This window comes from Meles meles, chromosome 7 (assembly GCF_922984935.1).
Source record: "Meles meles chromosome 7, mMelMel3.1 paternal haplotype, whole genome shotgun sequence".
NCBI classification, from domain to species: domain Eukaryota; kingdom Metazoa; phylum Chordata; class Mammalia; order Carnivora; family Mustelidae; genus Meles; species Meles meles.
The window spans coordinates 37,677,501-37,698,086 of NC_060072.1; the positions used below are offsets into that span (position 1 = coordinate 37,677,501).

General features: G+C 35.2%; 1 protein-coding gene across 19 annotated transcripts in view; it reads left to right on the top strand.

The window, feature by feature from the left end:
* Window positions 1–20,586, top strand: part of PPFIA2 (PTPRF interacting protein alpha 2) — a 498,399-nt gene that overhangs the window by 370,673 nt on the left and 107,140 nt on the right. For all 19 annotated transcript variants that reach the window (XM_046013266.1, XM_046013270.1, XM_046013268.1 and 16 more), the window contains 3 exons: window positions 5,356–5,577; window positions 16,457–16,603; window positions 17,609–17,743. In XM_046013266.1, coding sequence (XP_045869222.1) covers window positions 5,356–5,577; window positions 16,457–16,603; window positions 17,609–17,743 — 504 coding nt within the window. The remainder of the gene's footprint in view (window positions 1–5,355; window positions 5,578–16,456; window positions 16,604–17,608; window positions 17,744–20,586) is intronic.

A 20,586-nucleotide genomic window follows, 5' to 3' on the forward strand; every position in this document is an offset into this window, starting at 1 on the left:
TGGGAGTGGGCATAGATGGGCAGATAATGTGGGTTCTTGTGATGATATGGGTTTTTTTAAGATTTTATTTATTTGTCAGAGAGAGAGCAAGTGCAAGCAGGGGGAGCAGCAGGCAGAGGGAGAAGCAGGCTCCCCACTGAGCAAGGAGCCTGATGGGGGTACTTGATCCCAGGACCCCAGGATCATGACCTGAGGCAAAGACAGACACTTAACTGATGGAGCCACCCAGGTGTCCCTGATACAGGTTTTTGAGATCATCATAAGACCTTGATTTTTACTTTTTTTTTTCTGTCTGCCTTCTCCCCCCTACTTCTTCCCCCTGCTTGTTCTCTTTCTTTCTCTCTCTCTCTCGTGCTCTCTCTCAAATAAATAAATAAATCATTAAAAGAAAACGATAAAATTCAAAGAGTATCAAAAATATTATCTTCTCTCTGCCCCATATCATAAATACGTAGGCAAAACCTAACTATTTACAAGTCATGTAACTGACAAAGGACTTGTATCCAAAATATCTATTTATATAAAATTCTTATAACTCATCAATAAAAAGACAACTCAGTTAGCAAATGAGTAAAAAATTTGAATAGACATTTCTCCACAGAAGATATATAAAGGCCAATAGGCACATGAAAAGATGCTCCTCATCATTAGCCATTAGGAAGTGCAAATCAAAATGACAAGGAGATACTACTACATACACACTCGAGTAGTGTAATTAAGGAGGTCATGTGATGTGAGCACTGGATGTTATATGCAACTGATGAGTTATTGAACACTACATCTGAAACTAATACAGTATATGTAGACTAATTGAATTTAATTAAATTTTTTTTTAAACTTAAAAAGGCAATAATGAGTTTTAGTGAGTATATGAGAAATTTGAAGTTACATCATTGCTAGTAGGAATGCACGGTGCAGTAAGTTTGGGAAATAGTACTTCAAAATGTTAACATAGAATTACCATATGATCCAGCTATTTTACTCCTAGGAAATCACCCAGAGAACGTAAAACATATATCCACACAAAGACTTGCACCCAAATGTTCATAACAGCGTTATTTGCAGTAGCCAAAAGGTAAAAGCAGGCTAAATGTCTATTACCATTTGAATATATAAATAACAGGTAGTATATCCACATGGTGGAATACTATGCAGCAATAAAAAAACTGGTAATTTGCTATAGCGTGAATGGATCTCAGAAACATTATGCTCAGGGAACAAAAGGCTATCTACTCTGATTCAATTTATGTGAAAGGTACCAAATAGGCAGGTTTATACTGGCAAAGTAGTTAAGTGCTAAGTTGCATCTAAGGCTAGAAGTCAGGATCAGCTGCAAGTGATTGCTAATGGGTAAGGGCTTTCTATTTGGGGTGATGAAAATGTTCTCCAAGTTAGATTATGTGGATAGTACAACTCCTTAGTTATAGCAAACACTGTTGACATTTATACTTTAAATGGATTAATTTTATGGATACAAATTATATCTCAATAAAGCTATTTAAAATAACTGCAGAGTTTTCTTATAATTCAATAATTTGTCATTTCAGTTCAAATCCCACAATTTATTTTAAAGATAAGTCTACATAACAGTGATTTGGAACAAAAGTTATATTATTTCCTCTAAGATATAAATCATAGTTTTTATATGACCTTTTACTCTGAAATTATGAAAATATATATTAAGCTCACCATAAAATGTATTTAGGGAGGTTTGCATATATGAAATATTACACATTTTTTAAGCATAAATGATTTATAAACACTTAGGAAAAAACTGAAGTTTCAAAAACTTTCCCATGGGTAGTCCCAGATTTTGTTGTAGTATATACATCTGTTGCTAAAGGAATTAAAAAGGTTAACATTTTATGTGTTTTATTTTAGTTGCCTGATTACTGTTTATATTTAATTAAATTTTTCTTACCTTGAGCCCATTAAAAATATGCAATTTTTAAACAAGATTTTAATGGACCTCAGTGCACAGAATTGGAATAATCATTTTTCTAATTAGAAAATTAACGAATCAGTTGACTGACAAATATTTGTTGAATCTGTGTGTGCATATAGTATATTCAGTACACACACACACACACACACCATTCCTGGTACTTGTCTATACCATACACCATGTATAAGTGTACCCTGTTGATATACATGTTCCAAGTAAAGGCAATATGGTAAAGGTTTGATGAACTGAACTGGGAATTCAAAGTCTTGCTTTTTAATTCAAATCCTTTCTGTGTGATTACCTGAACCTCACTTTCTCTCAAGTTCTTTAGGGCTCTAGAATCCTAAGTGTATTTTTTTTCAGTTATATAAAATATTTTCTAAAAGCAAAAATTTGTTTTCTAGTGATTTTTATAGTTTCTGTTGTTTTTCTATTTCTATTGCATTTCTGTTGTTGACTAGAGAAAGTCATTCATGCATGAAAGTCATTCATGCAAGGAGGTAGAAGTTCTAGTAAAGCTTAAGTTTGCCTTGTTACTTGCGAGTAGTATACAGACTTCAAAGGTATTTTCTATTGTGAAAAAACAAACAAACCCTGTCATATTGTAACTCAATAATACCAAATTTGGCTATAACTGACTGGCAATTGGCTCTGGTCTTCTTTTCTTTTTTTTTAAGATCTTATATATTTTTTGAGAGAGAGAGAGAGAAAGCGGCAGAGGGAGAAGCACCCTCCCTGCAGGAGCCCAATGTGGGGCTTAATCCCAGGACCCCAGGATCATGACCTGAGCCAAAGGCAGATGGTCAACCAGCTGAGCCACCCAGGCACCCCTGACTCTAGCCTTCTTCCCTAAACCAGTTCTTAATCGCTGCCTAATGATTGTAAACTGGCTTTTCTCAGTTCAATGTACAGATAGTTGTGTCGTGTGTAAAGGTCACTATCATTACTTTTGGAATTTATGCCCATAAAAATTGTTGTTTTCTTTAGTTGGTTTTTCTTTAGCTTACAGTTCCTCTACTTTGTATGTGGCATTGTATGCCTCAGGGGCAGGTATAACTTTGGAAAGAGTTCGTACTTCTGATCCCCAACAAGCAGCCATCTCAGCAGTGGGGGGGATAGAGACATCGAGGGAGTATCTGGATCTCAGCAGCATCTCTGACATTTCTACGTGTTTGCAACATCTCTTACTTGTTTTACTAGATTATTAGATGTTCAGTGTCTGCAATATAAGAGTTCAGCAATATCTTCAAGGGATTAGGTCTGTCAATCTGGCATCTTTAGATACCATCTTAAGACTCACTCCATCTTTTCTGCTATTTTAATTTAAATTTTCCAGACTGTTTCTCCATGTGTTGGTTATTGAACTTTTTAAACACTCCTTGCCATTTGTCTGCATTCCCTTTCTCTCTGTTTTCTCTTTCTCACTGTTTTTATGGTGTTTTCTTTTTTTTTTTTTTTAAGATTTTATTTATTTATTTGACAGAGAGAGAGGTCACAAGTAGGCAGAGAGGCAGGCAGAGAGAGAGGAGGAAGCAGGCTCCCTGCAGAGCAGAGAGCCCGATGCGGGGCTCGATCCCAGGACCCTGAGATCATGACCTGAGCCGAAGGCAGCGGCTTAATCCACTGAGCCACCCAGGCGCCCCTTTATGGTGTTTTCTGTTCTCCCTCTTTTCTCTTGCAGTTAGTCAGTTTTGCTCTAGTATGTCATTTGCATTCTTACAAGTTATGAGCTAGGCAAAATTGCACAATAAAAACACCGGGCTTGTGAAAGAAGAGGGATTTGTGTCACAACTTTATCAATGACGTAATACAAAGAGGTAGAAAACTAATAAAAATGTAGCACAGTTTTATAGTAAAATAGAATTGCATAAATACTATAAATATGACTTTTTACTTGGAAAAAGACCTGAAATTTGGGTGTTGGATGTGTTTTAAGGTTCGTGCATTATGTGAAGTGGTGAAAGGAAGGGTGTCTGAAATAAGACAGAAAATTATAACACAGTTGGGGGTGGTTTGACTCAAAGCATGCGATGCACTGAGGTAGTGTTAGATGTTTGAAGAACCTGCATTTGTTCATTTTGTGTATTCCTGCACAGCTCAGTTCAGTTAGTTATGGGTTTCTGGGTTTAGCCACTGATTCTCGGAAGTGAATAGTGCATAAGAAGACACAAAATTTAGAACATAGCATAACATATAGAGCTTTTGAATCATTATGTTGTATGCCTGAAACTAATGTAACATTGCTTGTCAACTATACTTCAGTTCCTTAAAAAAGGAAAACACAAAATTTATATAATTTTCAATTTGTTTCTTGTATCTTTTGTGTTAAATCAGATTCATGTTTTCCAAACAAGCCCTCCAGCAAAAGTAACTACTTTATTTGCTTTCGTCTCATCTTATTTTTTTATGTTTTTTTAATCTTTTTTTTAATTTGGCATTTGTTATTTGCATTTAGATTAAAGCAAAGCGCATCAGCATTTTCTTATTTTGACTTAGCTGTGCCCTTTTTCTTTTAGTGCTGTTTCTCCCCAGTTGTTGCACTATCTTCACCACAAAGCTTCTCCAATGTAGCCAGGCTGTAGGACGTGCTTCTGAAGACATGGGTCACCCTGTTTCTAGGCAGCAAGGGGAGAAATCAGTCTCAAAGTATTTAATCCATTTAAACCTCCTTCCTGTGGGTTGTGTGCACTCAGACTTTTATATTCTTAGCAATACAGAAATCAAGGCTGTTTTACGTTATACTTTTATTCCAGCTAGGTCAGATTCACACCCGGAATAACCTTCTTTAAAAAGAAAATGTGTGTAAGTTCTTTTTCTGAGTGTCATTGAAAATAAAATTTGCAAATGCACACAGGATCTTGAATAAAAATATTGCAGTTTCTATTTTTTCTTATTATTTAGTAATAATACACTGTTTATGTAAGTATAATATTGTTTATAATAAATTCTGAATATAATTGATAAAATAATTGCCATTTATTAAATATTTAAGATACACCAGTGTTTTGTGCTGTTAATATATATAATGCGGTATGTATGTATATATGTGTATATTATATGTCAATGTATAATATAAATTAATATAATACAATTAATATAAGTATATATTATATGATGTTAATATATTATTTATTAATACAATAATATAAATTAATTGATATATATTATACATATTATATATATATATAGCTTCCAGTTCAAATGCATCTGCTAACCTATTTGAAAATTATGGATCTACCTTTATATTTAATGTCAATTAAGAGTTTTCCTAGAAACTTAGTTCTTCAGAACTAGTTAGAGTTCTTGTTTCTCAGTGTGAAAGCTCTATCAGTTTCATTTCTTTAAGTTCATGAATTTTAAATTAAAGATATAGACTATCCTAAGTGCCATTTCTTTTTCGTTTCCTGCAGCGTTTATCCAATGGCTCTATAGACTCAACTGATGAAACTAGTCAAATAGTCGAACTACAAGAATTGCTTGAAAAGCAAAACTATGAAATGGCTCAAATGAAAGAACGTTTAGCAGCCCTTTCTTCCCGAGTTGGGGAGGTGGAACAGGAAGCAGAGACAGCAAGAAAGGATCTCATTAAAACAGAAGAAATGAACACTAAATATCAAAGGGACATTAGGGAGGTAAGTGATTCATAACACTTTCAGCCTTTGCCTTCTGAATGCTGCTTTGAAGAAGCTTTCTCCAAATCTCCTCTAATGGCATATAATCTTTACATCTTCTCAGGAGACTATAATTTGGGATGCATTTTCTTAGTTTCGAAAGGTGTCCATGAAAGCAAAAATAGTTTACTTCATCAACCTTTAAATATGTATGAAAAGAAAATTTGGTATCAAGTCACAGACAGGGTTACTTTTTCATTACAAACTTATACAGTTTGTAATGAATTTTTGCATTTTTAAGCTGCTGATTTTAAATAATTTTAGACATGGGTATGAATAACGAATTGGTACACTCTTAGCATATGGGAATACTCAAAATCACTACTTGAAATTTTCCCCCTTTTATTTTGGTGTTGTGTCTGTGAGTGTGAATGTACCTGTGTGAATGTGGGAACCTTTCTTTCTCTAGATCTTTGATTCTTCCAAGACATAACATCACTTCATCTGTTTAATAGAGTACTTGAAAATTACTGCAAAGAGATACAAGGAGATGTTTTATTTGCAACATTGCCTAATCATCTTACCAGCTAAGGTGAAATATTTAGAATCTTTCACTTTTCACTTTATTCAATTAAAAAGAAAATTATCTGTATTTGTGGAAATTGTATTTGGTGACCTTTCACGTTTTTCATTTTTACATATTCTTTAAAATTACATTTTTTATCTTGTAAAATAATTTTTTGTATATAATTAACTAGTTGTTTTGGATTTGACTCTACTGCATGTATTCAGTTCTTTTCTTCCCATTCCCTCTTAAGCACATTTTACACTCTTTGCCTCTAACATCTCATCAAAACTGTTCTTAACAAAGTCATTGCTAACTTCCAGATTGTTGAACCCTGCACTGGATCCAGTTATCACTCCCTGTAGTAATTCTTCACTTGACTAAAAGTACCCTCTACTCTTTTGATTCCATCCATCTTTACTTTTTACTCTCATCTCAGGCTCCTTCGTTGGTTCTCCTTCGCCCTAGACTTGCAGTGCCTTCTCTTCTCAATCTACCTTCACTCGCCTACTAAGTTCATACAGTCTTCTGGCTCCAAAAACCACCCACTGCCTTATGACTCTCAATTTATATCTCCAGCATATCCTATGTCCTGATTGCCTGATGCCTAGAAAATTAACATATTCAAGACTGTTTTCCTGTTATCCTCCCACCCCAAAGAAACCAGACTTTCTTGTAGTCTTAAACTTCCCAGATGTCCCTAAGGCTATTATCATTAAACAGACTTATAGTCTTACACTTCCCAGGTGTCCCTAAGGTCATTATCGTTATCTGAATCAAAAGCCTTGGAGCTGTCCTTGGTAACTCTGTTTCACTCACACTGCATTTGATTCAGCCATAAAACCATTATTTCTAGCTTCAACATATATCAGTAATGTGACCTCTTCTCACAGTCTTCATGGCTCTTCCTTATTCCATACAACCATCATGTCTCACTGGATTATTACAATAGTCTCATGACTGGTCCTCCTCTTGCTTTTGACCCACTTCAGTCTACTCAACATGGCAGCCTGAATGACCTGTTACACTGTAAGTCAGCTCAAGTTAATTTTCTGCTTCAGTGACCATGTACACTACTTACAACAAAACCAAAGTCCTTGCAGTGGCTTACAAGCCATGTATGATCTCCACTACCACCTTCCTGACCTCTTTGAAATTATCTCCTACTCTTTCATTTTAGCCCATTCTGTTCAGTCAAGATGGCCTCTTAAAGTAGCCATATCTATTCTGTTGCATTTTCTTTTCCTTCTTCCTTTGCTCAAACGTTTTCTTCTCAGTGAAGTGTTCCCTAACTTATTTGCACATATATACTCTCCCTCTTCTTTCATTTTCTTTTTTTTTATCTCTCAGCCCTTATTGCCATCTGATACAATATGTACTTTACTGATTTGTTTGTCATATACCTCCCTCTCCACTGTGCATAAAGATTCATAAGGGCTGGGATTTTTTGTTTCATTTTGTTTGCTGCTCTATTTTAATAACCTACACAACTACTGGGTATATAATAGGCATTCAAAAACTCTTTGTTGAGAAAATGGATATTTACAGGTGTTTGATATAAATATCAAATGGCACAGATGAGATTAGACTGTGTACTAAAGCAATGTCTACTGTCTTAGAAAAGGATAGATGATCTGTGAAGTGGCAGAACTGCTCTACTGCCACACAAATGATGATACTGTGCTCTCTCTACCTTTGTATGAATTGATCGTCCAATGATACGTCTCTCATTTTCACTCCTTCCCACAAGCCAAAGTCAGAGAATTAATAAAAGAGCTGAAGGTTTGCAACTCTTCTATATCCCTGTCTGGAAACACTAAGATTTCTGGTTAGTAAAGCATCAAGGCTATTTCTTGAGCTCTTGCTCTTTCTGATTTCTTCATTGTCTTGGTCCCAGAAATTTAGCTGTTTTCCTTCCCTCTAGCACTCCTCTCCTACCTTCTCTCTTCATGTTTATCTAATCCAGTGTCACAGGTAGGGCCCCCTATTTCCAGCTCCCCTTTCTTATTGTTTATGTAAAAATAACCCCTTAGTTCTAATAGTCTTTGGATGTAGGTAACAAAGAACTAAGTCAGATGGAAAATATCAATCATATGATGCTGGTGCTCTTTTATGAGCACTAGTTGGTAAGGTGTTCTGCTTTCACATGGAATTCTTTTTTTTTTTTTTTAAGATTTTATTTATTTATTTGACAGCGAGAGAGAGAGAGAGAGAGATCACAAGTAGGCAGAGAGGCAGGCAGAGAGAGAGAGAGAGGGAAGCAGGCTCCCTGCCGAGCAGAGAGCCCAATGAGGGACTCGATCCCAGGACCCTGAGATCATGACCTGAGCCGAAGGCAGCGGCTTAACCCACTGAGCCACCCAGGCGCCCCACACATGGAATTCTTTTAAAATACAATGAATCTTATCAGCTCTAAAATTTGTATGTAGTTATATTTTGGAAGATATTCATGAGAAAAGAATATCTTTCATCATTCACTTCTCAAGGGTGGTCACAAACAAATGTTTCAAGAGTGAGGCCAGCAGTATAAATATATGACACATTGGGCAGGAAACATGCAACACAGGAAGTGGTAGAGTTAATGAGACCTGGACAAGTAACCTATACTCTGTCTGCCTTTCTGGATATATCATGTGTAGTATGTGTGTGTGTGTGTGTGTGTGTGTGTGTGTGTGTTAAGGACACTGTCAAGGCCAAATAGAATATTTCCAAAAAGGTTCAGGTCACAGGCCACAAGGCCCTGGTTTGCTGCTAGGAATTTCTTGAGGATCAACTGTGAAAACATTATGGGTGTATTACATTTAATTTCTTTAATCTCTTACATTGCTCCTATCCAGAAGGTACTTGTCATTATCTCCATTTTTCTCAAGTGAGGTAAAGTGACTTGTCAAAGGCATATGCACTGCCTTCTCCAGCACCCCACTCCTTCCCAACCCCCCAACATCAGGAAGACAGAATTAGCCCAGCTTCAGAACTTGTGCTTCTTCCACTGAGCAGCTTCTGAAATGAACAAAATAGGATCAATTATCAGTGACAACACTAGCATAAAAAATGCAGCTACACTATAACTTCCCCCAAATAATCAATCTTTTGCTCTTTCTTTCCAATAAGTAATATGTGAAAATCATGTACTTTAAAAAGCTATCACTTATACTCAAAACTCCAACCTCTGCTTTTATTTTCCTGACTGATAATGTACTCTTGGGTGATGGACACACAAGGTCTACTAGATTGCAGGTTTTTTTAGTAGGAGAATAAAAAGTGATTCTTCTTGGCTACCCCTATAGTGTTGCTAACACAGTATGTATGTATTGTATAATCAATGTATATTTGCTGAATTAATTATGTAAAAATAGGAAATAGGAAGAACTGACAATATAATTAAAAACGGAGTGCATTTTCTTTACATGTGAGGACAGCCTAATATATCTAAAATGAATTGTGTAAATATATTTCATTAATGACTTTAGAATATATTTTTGACATTATTCTTTGTCAAGAAATAAATCTATTTAAAATTTACTTTTGTTTGAAGTTTTGTCTTATTTGCTCCTTAAATTGAATGTGACCTATAAGAGTAAGGATCTGGATTAAAGCGAAGTATAGTTCGCATTATTAGAAAATGTGGATAATCTTATAGCACTTAGCTCTCTACTTTTTTTTTTTTTAAGATTTTATTTATTTAACAGAGAGAGAGAAAGAGCACAAGCAGGGGGAGCTACAGAGAGTGAGAGAGGAGGCTCCCCACCTGAGCCCAAAGCAGGCACTTAGCCAATGGAGCCACCCAGGCACCCCTCGCTCTCTACTTTTTAAACAAGATAGCTACTAATTGGGTATTGGATAATAATATTTTATTAAATATATAGATATGCAAAGAATTAGAATTTTCTGTGATGTATTTAAATGATATATTGTTTTGTGAATTAAACCAGCTTATCTTTCCAACTTCCTGTTAAGAGTTCTTTAAAAATTCCTTAGTGATTAAATAAATACATATCAATTTTGTCTTTTCTGTTGTCTGAAACATGGATCTACATTACTATAGAGCTATATTTATTTGATACAGTAAAATCCATTTTGTACACAAACTTCAGGTCAATAGATAATTGAATCTTTATGCTGTTTTTCTCCTTTTAGGCAGCAGTTTTTAGAGACTAGAAAAAGCTTCCTTTTTTAGAATTTCCAAGTGACATGTAGGGAAAAGATATTTCTCTGACTTGTAAATTCAAAATTTATTTTTGGCAACACAGCTTGCAGTTAAAAATTGAATCTCCCACATGAATCACTGAATCATAAATGCTGTAGCAAAGTCTGTACAATGACTTCTGCATGCAATGTATGTCATAGAGTCAGATCAGCTAATTAGAGGGACAGTAGTAATTAATAATAAAAAAGCAGCTATTATTTATGGGGTGTGTATTATTCATAAGACCACACAAGGCACTTAAAATGTAGTATCACAACAATGTGAGAGGGTGGGGATTAATATCCCATACAAAAACAGAAAACAAAACAAAGAAGCAAACAAACCAAAAGAAAAAAAGAAAGAAAAAAGGTGAATTATGGAAAAGATAATCAACATTTTTCTATGGTAACTGAGTTAATGAATAGCAAAAACTGGGATTTGGAGCTAGTATGTGCCACTCCACTGCTCATGTTCTCTGGAAGCCTGTATAAGTCTTTAACTGAATTTATTGCTACTGTTATTTAGTTAGAAGTTTATATATGTAGGATAGAGTCAGAATTTTCTTTTTGGGCTATAAAATCGACATAATGTTCCCAGAATTCTTTGTAAAAATGGAATTAACAGAATACAGTACTCTGAAAGAATCCTCTAAGATGATAAATTCTACCCTCAGTGAGCTAAAGAAATAATATTATAGAATTGAATAAGTCAAAATTTAAAATAAAAGCTTTTCAAATAGTACCTTTGTTTGTGTTAGCTAAAATCTAGAAATGTGTAGATAATGTTGAAAAAATTAGTCTGGGTAATTTTTGCGAAATTGTTGGATTAATTGAATTTCAGACATCTGATCTTTAATATTAATATAATAACCAAGTAATCTTTAGTTGGATCTTGAAGGTCAGTGGGACCCAGAAGAAGGTAATAAAAATGCATTCCAGGTGGAAATGAAGTCACAGAGTGTCTTAGTTTCTTAGGACTCCTGTAACAAATTATCACAAATTGGGTGGCTCAAAACAACAGTAATTTATTCTTTCACAGTTCTGGAAGCTCCAAGTCTGAAGTCAAGGTGTCAGCAGAGCCATATGCCCTCTAAAGACTCTAGTGAAGAATCCTTCTTTGCCTCTTCTCTCTGGTGGTTGCTGGCAATCCTTTGTGTTCTTGGCTGATAGCACTGTAACTCTAGTCAGCTTCTCTCTTAACTTTGCATTTTTTTCTATGTCTGTGTGTCTTCAAATCTGCCTCTCTTTATAAGAATAACAGTCACTGAATTTATGGTCTACCATAATCTTATGTAATACCATCTTAACTTGATTACACCTGTAAAATCCTATTTACAAAAAAGGTCACATTCACAGGTCCTAAGTGGACATGAATTTTTTTTAGGGGAGTAGAGGGTATCCTGCTCATCCCAGTACCTAGAGATAGAAGTGTCAGGTCATGAAACTATTTATTTTCCAAGCTTTGTAGCTCAGATTTTCACTGAAGATGGGGGGATGGAGTTGGGGGTGGGGTGGGGTGAACATATAAAGGTATTTAAGCCAAGAAGCACTATGATCAGACTGGCATTTAATATTCTGTCTTGGTCAGCAGGCTAGAGAATGGGGAAGCAGGAGAAAGACCAATAGCAAGATACAGGTTAGGCTATTAAGTGGGGAGTTAGGGTGAAGATTTTAAGGATGACTCCAAGAAGAAAATCTGATCTGTGGGTAGGCAGAGCAGGCAGGCATGATGGGTTTCATGGCAGAAATATTGTTTTTAATTGCTTTTAATTTTTATGTATACACAATTTTTCAATGTCAAATAATAGCAAGAGGGTGCAAATCTAAACACTTACACACAAACACAAACGTACATGTAGAGCGCCTGCACACTTCCCATCTCACTTGCATGAGATTCTTAACTTCAGTCCTTTGGCTGTTACTGTTTATTGCTGTTTTCTCTCTTATTTAATCTATGCCTTGGTATTAAATGAGGATTTTAGCTCTTTTATTCTCTCCCTTCCTTTCTCTTCCCCCCATCCTTCCACTATAATTACCTCAAAATCACATTTAGTATCACCATTATTATGGCTATGTAAATAGTTCTCACAACTGATCCGAGTGGTGGTTTCCTATGATAACATTTCCTATTGTTGTGAAGCTTTTTGTTTTTGTAGAATTTTATTAATTACTTGATACATTAATATGATCCAGTTTTTTAAAACTATAGCGTATCTTCCCACCCACTCTACTGGATTAGTAAATTCCATAATTTCAATTCAGTTATGGTCAGTGGTCAAGCAGATAATTTATCATTCTTTTTCTTATTTTCTTTGAATTTTCATTTTCTTATTTCCTTTTTCTTCTGCCATCCACCTCTGGTCTGTACAAGCTTATCTATAAGCCTGCCTCATTGTTTCTGCTACAGTTGTGGGATTTACTTCTACTATCATTTTGAAAATCAAAGGCAAAAAGTGATCTAGATCCTGAAAGCAGAAAAAAAAAAATCTATAAAATCTATAAAACCTAGAGCACAAATAATGATTAAACTTTGAGAGAGGGTGGAACACCTATTCTAAACTGAAAGCTAGAAGTTAACGATTTGTGCATGTGGTTATTTCCAGTTGATGGTGAGGGAAGACCAAGAAGGATATCCATTTACAGGCTTCTGTTTCTTCTGGAAAAATGAAAGAAAATTTATCTGCTCTGTGCATGTGGCAGGATATGCTGGGTCCTAAAGGAGAGGACCAAAAGAACTGATTAGGAAGACTGATGAAAGAAATTTGGGTAGTAATACATGGAAGCCACCACCATCACATCAATTTTAGGCTCCTTATGCAAAGGAGCTCCTCAAATTATCAGGAAACCACATTGGGCCCATGAAGTTCACCTTTTTTTTTTTTTTTTTTTTTTTGGTAATTTGAATTCAATTAGCCAACATATAGAACATCATTGGTTTCAGATGTAGAATTCAGTAATTCCTCATTTGCATATAACACCGAGTACTCATCAATCACATGCCCTCCTTAATGCCCATTACCCAGTTATCTCATCTCTCTACCCACCTCCCCTCCAACAAATCTCAGTTTCTTTCCCATGGGGTGGGAGGTTGGGGGAACAGGTGGTGGGTGATGGGGAGGGCACGTTTTGCATGGAGCACTGGGTGTTGTGCAAAAAGAATGAATACTGTTATGCTGAAAAAAAAAAAAAAAAAAAAAAAAAAGAGTTCTCGTGGTTTGTCTCCCTGATTTCTTCCCATTCCATTTTCCCTGCCTTCCTCCAGATTCCGCTTATATTCCTCAAATGCATGAAACTATATGGTAATTGTCTTTCTCTGATTGACTTATTTCACTCAGCATAATACCCATATATGGTATAATACCATAATACAGTTCCATGCACTTCAATGTAAATGATAAGATTTCAACCTTTCTGATGGCTGAATAATATCCCATTGTACGTATATACCACATCTTCTTTATCCATTCATCTGTCGATGGGCATCTGAGCTCTTTCCATAGTTTGGCTATTGTGGACATTGCTGCTATAAACATTGGGGTACAGGTACTCCTTCAGATCACTACATTTGTATCTTTGGGGATAAATACCTAGTAGTCCAATCACTGGTCCATTGTACTCTACTTTTAGCTTCTTGAGGAACCTTCATACTGTTTTCGAGAGTGGCTGTAACAGTTTACATTCCCACAACAGTGTAAGAGGGTTCCCCTTTCTCCACATCCTCATCAAAATTTATTGTTTGCTGACTTGTTAATTTTATCAATTATGACAGGTGTGAGGTGTTATCTCATTGTGGTTTTGATTGTATTTCCTTGATGCCGAGTGATGTCGGAAGTTTTTTCATGTGTTTGTTAGCCATTTATATGTCTTCTTTGGAGATATGTCTGTTCATGTCTTCTGTCCATTTTGTAACTGGATTTTTTGTTGCTTGGGTGTTAAGTTTGATAAGTTCTTTATAGATTTTGGGTACTAGCCCTTTATCTGATATGTCATTTGCGAATATCTTCTCCGTTTCTGTAGGTTGCCTTTTAGGTTTGTTGATTGTTTCCTTTGCTATGCAAAAGTTTTTATCTGGATGAAAACCCAATAGTTTATTTTTGTTTTTGTTTCCCTTGCCTTTGAAGATGTGTCTAGCAAGAATTTGCTGTGGCCGAGATCAAAGACATTGCTGCTTGTGTTCTCCTCTAGGATTTTGATGGGTTCCTGTCTCACATTTAGGTCTTAATCTCATCTATTTTGAGTTTATCTTTGTGTATGGTATAAGAAAATGGTCCAGTTTCATTCTTCTGCATGTGGCTGTCCAATATTCCCGACAGCATTTGTTGAAGAGACTAATTCCATTAGATCTTCTTTCCTACTAGTCAAAGATTAGTTGACCGTAGAGTTGAGGGTCCATTTCTGGGCTCTCTATTCTGTCCTTTGATCTATTGGTCTGTTTTTGTGCCAGTACCAGACTCTCTTGATAGTTACAGCTTTGTAATAGAGCTTGAAGTCTGGAATTGTGAGGCCACCAGCTTTGGCTTTCTTTTTCAACATTCCTCTGGCTATTCAGGGTCTTTTCTAGTTCCATCCACATTTTAGGATTATTTGTTCCACCTCTGAAAAAAATATTGATGGTCTTTTGATAAAGATTGCATTGAATGTATAGATTCCTCTGGGTAGTGTAGACATTTTAATGACATTTATTCTTCCAATTCATGAGCATGGAATGTTTTTTGCATCTTCCTCAATTTCTTTCATAAGTGTTCTGTAGTTTTTAGAGTATAGATCCTTTGTATCTTTGGTTAGGTTTATTCCTAGGTATCTTATGTTTTTTGGTGCAACTGTAAATGGGATCAATTCTTTAATTTCTCTTTCTTCTGTCTCATTTTTAGTGTATAGAAATGCCACTAATTTCACTGCATTGATTTTATATCCTGCCACATTGCTGAATTCCTGTATGAGTTCTGGCAATTTTGAGGTGATCTTTCGGGCTTTCCACATAAACTATCATGTCACCTGTGAAGAGTGAGAGTTTGACTTCTTTGCCAATTTGTATGCCTTTTATTTCTTTTTGTTGTCTGATTGCTGCGGCTAGGACTTCCAGTACTTTGTTGAACAAAAGTGATGAGAGTGGGCATCCCTGTCATGTTCCTAACCTTTGGGGAAAAGGTCTCAGTTTTTCCATGAGGCTCACTTCTTCAGCTGACATTTCTTAATATCTTTTTTAAAAAGTAGGTTATCTGGAGGGGAGGTGGGTGGGGGGATAGGTGAGCTTGGTGGTGGGTATTAAGGAGGGCACATATTGCATGGAGCACTGGGTGTGGTGCATAAACAATGTATCTTGGAACACTGAAAAATAAAATAAAATTTAAAAAATAAAAAATAAAAAGGTTATCCACCTACTAATAAATTTTCATAGAAGCTGTTAGGAAGATAAAATTTTATCCATATTATCTATGAATTAGATAGTTTAAAAATTATTGTTTAGAATATCATTAATGCCAAGATTTTCGCCATTTGCACTGGTAGTTGATTTTTCCCTAGAGTTTTGTGTTCACTGAGTTCTTTAAATTCTTTTTTTAATTAGAATACATATGCAAGGAAAACAGTTAAAGGTTCAAAGTCAATTGGTTGATTCATTTGCAAATATGATTCAAATTTGCTTTTTTTTTTGGACCTCTTTTTTTAACCATTGAGATATTTATATCTGAAGATAAGAGTACTGATGATATTGGTTATCCTTAGTTGAAGATTGCTTTGCAGTGTGGAACAGTAGCCACCATTTCACCTTTATGGCTTACAACTCTACCCATAATTATTCTTACCTCTACTGTATAATGAGCTAATTTACCTGTCACTGCTTTTCTAAGAATGTCAGTTCCACGGTAGGTGGTTTCGTGTACTCCACTGCATTCTCAGAGAAGGAAACTTTTCGTTAACCCAGGATGTAAGGATTCTGACAGATAAATTGGGAAAATTCACATGAAGTCTTGCATAGCTTCCTTGCAAAGAAAGGAATGAATATTACTTCGGGAAAACAATAGCTTTTAAATCTTACTATTTTATTTAAATAACAAGGCAATTTTAATTAATTTCTTACTTTAATTAATAATTACTTACTGATTTAATTAATACTTACTGATTTTAATTAATTTCTTACTTTAATTGTAGGCCATGGCACAGAAGGAAGATATGGAAGAAAGAATCACAACCCTTGAGAAGCGTTACCTCAGTGCTCAGAGAGAATCTACCTCCATACATGACATGAATGATAAACTAGAAAATGAGTTAGCAAATAAAGAAGCCATCCTACGGCAGGTTGAGTATCTCTACCTTGGTTTTGTTCTGGTCCATGTGTGTTCTAATCATTCTCACAAAACATGGAGTAAATAAAATAAGGTATTTCTTGGCAATCAACCATTCTCTAACACTTAGAATAGAACCGACTAGACAGATATAATTTTCAGCATGTAATTTATATATTTGTCTTAATAATAATAAAAATAATGATTAATATTTACTTTGGATCTAGACATGAGCCAGAAAGTGCTAAACAGTTAACATGTATTACCTCACTTAAATATAACCGTCACCTGTGAAGTGAGCACAATTATACTGAGGTACTAAGGTTTAGAGACATGAAAACTTTTTCAAGGTCACACATTTGGTAATTGCCAGAGTTTTTACAGAGGCCTAAGTCTATTTGACTCTAGAGCAGGAGTGGACAAACTATGGCCCATGTGCCAAAACTATGGCTCTGTTTTACAAATAAGGTTTTGTTGAAACAGCCATACTCATTTATTTCTTCAATCTACGACTGGTTTTGTGCTACAATATTAGATTTAAGTAGTTGAAACAGAGACTAAATAATACACAAAGTCTAAAATATTTATTTTCTGGTCTTTCAGAGAAAAAAGTCTTGTTAAACCTATCTCTAGAGATTGGACCCTTAACCATTGTGCTACCTTCCCTCTCTCACACCAGTTAATACTATAATTTTCAGTATTATGCTATCATGGTATATCTGAAGTCTTAGTATTGAGTTATAATCCATCTGTCCAGGTTTATACTCACTAGTAACTTTTTTTCTTTTTGCTGCCATTGGTAAGAGCTTTTCTGTTTTTTAAAGTGCTGAATTTTATTGAGGAATGTGATTAAGCAATATCTGAAAGTACGAATAGAGTCATCTCTTTGCACAGCAGGTGTGGTAGTAGTGGATGATTTTAAGTTGCGAATAATGGCTGAAACCCAAAGCCCCTGGTGGCTGGGATTTGTTATCCTCACAGTTTCTCTGTAAGTATCTCTTTCCCATCCCTCTTTCAGATGGAAGAGAAGAACAGACAATTACAAGAGCGTCTTGAGCTGGCTGAGCAAAAGTTGCAGCAGACTATGAGAAAAGCTGAGACCTTACCTGAAGTAGAGGCTGAACTGGCTCAGAGAATTGCAGCCCTGACAAAGGTACTGCAATAAGACATTTAGTCAACCTAGATGTTCTTAGAGAACTAGACTTAGTCATAGAGTACTAGTACTTAGTTCTTAGAGTCTTAGAGTACTGGTAAGCCAAATGGAATCTAAAGATTTTCTTTAGGTTTTTTGAAATTTAAGTTAATTTAGTCTACCATATTGGTTTGTTGGTTAGATTAATTTATCATATTATAATCTTACTTACGATGCCATGAATGATTTACATATGATACCTCTGCCTATTTAAACAGTAGTAAATATAAAACTTCACATCCTTGTAGTTGATTTTCCATGGTAATATTTGTAAATTAGAATAATCACCAAATATAACAAATAATGATGATATTTAATATGTATGTAGATAAGCCATGATTATTTAATAGACAACATAAATTGGTATTAAAAATGTAGGAACTATCATAAGCAGTTTATTGCGTTCTGACTATAATATGAAAAATTTTGTTAGAAATTGGAAGTTAGATTTGTAGAAATCTAAATTCTGAAGTCAGTAAAGGCAATTTTAATATAGTTTCTTCTGAACCAATTAAATTCAGTAATAATCTGGAGGGTGTTCAAAATTATCTGCCATGTTATAGCTGTTAGAGTCTGCAATTTTCTGCATATTTTAGAATTTTGCAAGATTATAATGTTAAAATGACTATTCTAAACTTTCACAGTCAAATGGAGATGGACATTGCTTCAAAGTGTATGTCTATGTCAGGGGCGCCTGGGTGGCTCAGCGGGTTAAAGCCTCTGCCTTCGGCTCAGGTCATGATCCCAGGGTCCTGGGATCGAGCCCCGCATTGGGCTCTCTGCTTGGCTGGGAGCCTGCTTCCTCCTCTCTCTCTGCCTGCCTCTCTGCCTACTTGTAATCTCTATCTGTCAAATAAATAAATTAAAAAAAAAAAAAAAAGCATCCCAGGAGACTAACCTGTGGCAAGCTTGAGCAGCGCTGCCCAGGGCCGTGGCTCCCATCTTAAAAAAAAAAAGTGTATGTCTATGTCACCACAAAGAAAGTTTAGATTTGCTCACTAACAGCATGTTTTACTTTCAATATCAGTTCAAAAATATAAACACATATTAGAGTTATTTATTTATTTGAGATAGAGAAAGAGCAAGGGTGAGGGACAGAGGGACAGAGGGAAAGGAAAGGGAATCCTAAGCAGGCTCCATGTTCAGCTTAGGACAGAGCCTGATGTGGGGCTTGACCTCAGGACCACGAGATCATGACCTGAGCCAAAACCAAGAGTTGGATGCTTAACCAACTGAGCCACCCAGGTGCCCCTAAAATGTACACACATTTTAGATAGTCATGCAGTCTTTGCTATGTGCTATTTTCCATGCCACTGTAATAAATGGGGAAGATAGATATGTGAACTGCAAGTTACAAACTCCGGCATTAGGGATTATCCAAAACAATTGATGCAGCAATATAAAAGCAGGCACACACATTTACTTTCCTGAAAAAGTAAATGATTAAAGAGGAACAGTTGACTGATGCCTGTTGGTTAAAATAGGATAATTAATCGGGTAGTGAAAAGGCAAACATTTGCAAAGTGGAGTAGGGTAGAAAGTATTGGAATAGTTGGTTGTCTACAGAGTATTGGAATTACTAACTGAATAAAACATTAGTATGATTAGGGTAATGTTACAATCTGGATCCTTATATAGTCATAGACATACCATAAACCCTCCCGGCAATTTGAGAAATGTGTGATTTCTAAGTTGAAGATAAATTTATCATTTAATTTGGGAAATAGTCTCTAAATTATATGGAAATGTGCAAATATACTAGTAGTAGTCTATTTTTTTTTGAAAGCACATTTTAAATTACTCAAGTATGGAGACACACACACACACACACACACACACCCTTAGGCTTTTCATTTGAGGAAGATGAACTTATATAACGAGTTACTGAACTATTTTCAGAGGCTTGGTGAGTGGCTAATAATAAAAGCAGTTTTTGTAAAATTTTAGTCTAAAATAATCATTAGTATTATCCAGAGTAAAATATAAGAATATCTTGAATCTCTTTCAGAATAACAATTTAAAATTCACCAAATAACTGCTGTGAATTAATCTCTGATGGACTGAGGATGAAACATACTTTGAATCATAATACTTGACTTACGAGTCTTCAAATTATACATTCCTAAGAATTCTTAATTTAGAATATTAAAAAAGATAACTTGAAACATGTGCCTTATCTTTTTTGCCCTTCATTTTTCTCTGGGGTTATTTATTTATTTATTATTATACATATATTCATTCCTGTACTCGAAATAATTTCCTCAGTTTATTCTACCTAATAATATGTTGCTAAAATTTCACTTCATCTGAATCCTTTAGATTTTCTCCTTTTTCAGTAGCATTTTATCCTTCTTAGGAAGTATTAAAAATACTAGGTTCACTCTGCTCTCTTTTATCACTTTCTCTTAGGCTGACTCTATATAAACACCATTATTTCAACTACAGAGTTTCTAGTTATTGACATATTTCATACACATCTGTCAGTGATGAGGTTTTATCCTCAAAACTCTCCCTCTGCTCATAACATTTTTATAACATTTGAAGGAACTCTTTCATTTGTTTTCCCAAGTTTTATGGCTATAATGATCTTACACTTTTTCTTCTCAGTTCACAGATCTTTAGGGACTGTCTCTAGAACCTGCTTTACTTATTTATTTTTTCATTGTCAGTTCATTTTCAATATATCACTAGAATTGATCATAATTTTTTCTGCTTTCTAATTTTTTGGCACTAAAGTAAAAAGATTTCTGCTTAGCTTAAAGCTAAGCTTACCTCTCCTATAATATGAATGACATAGACATTTT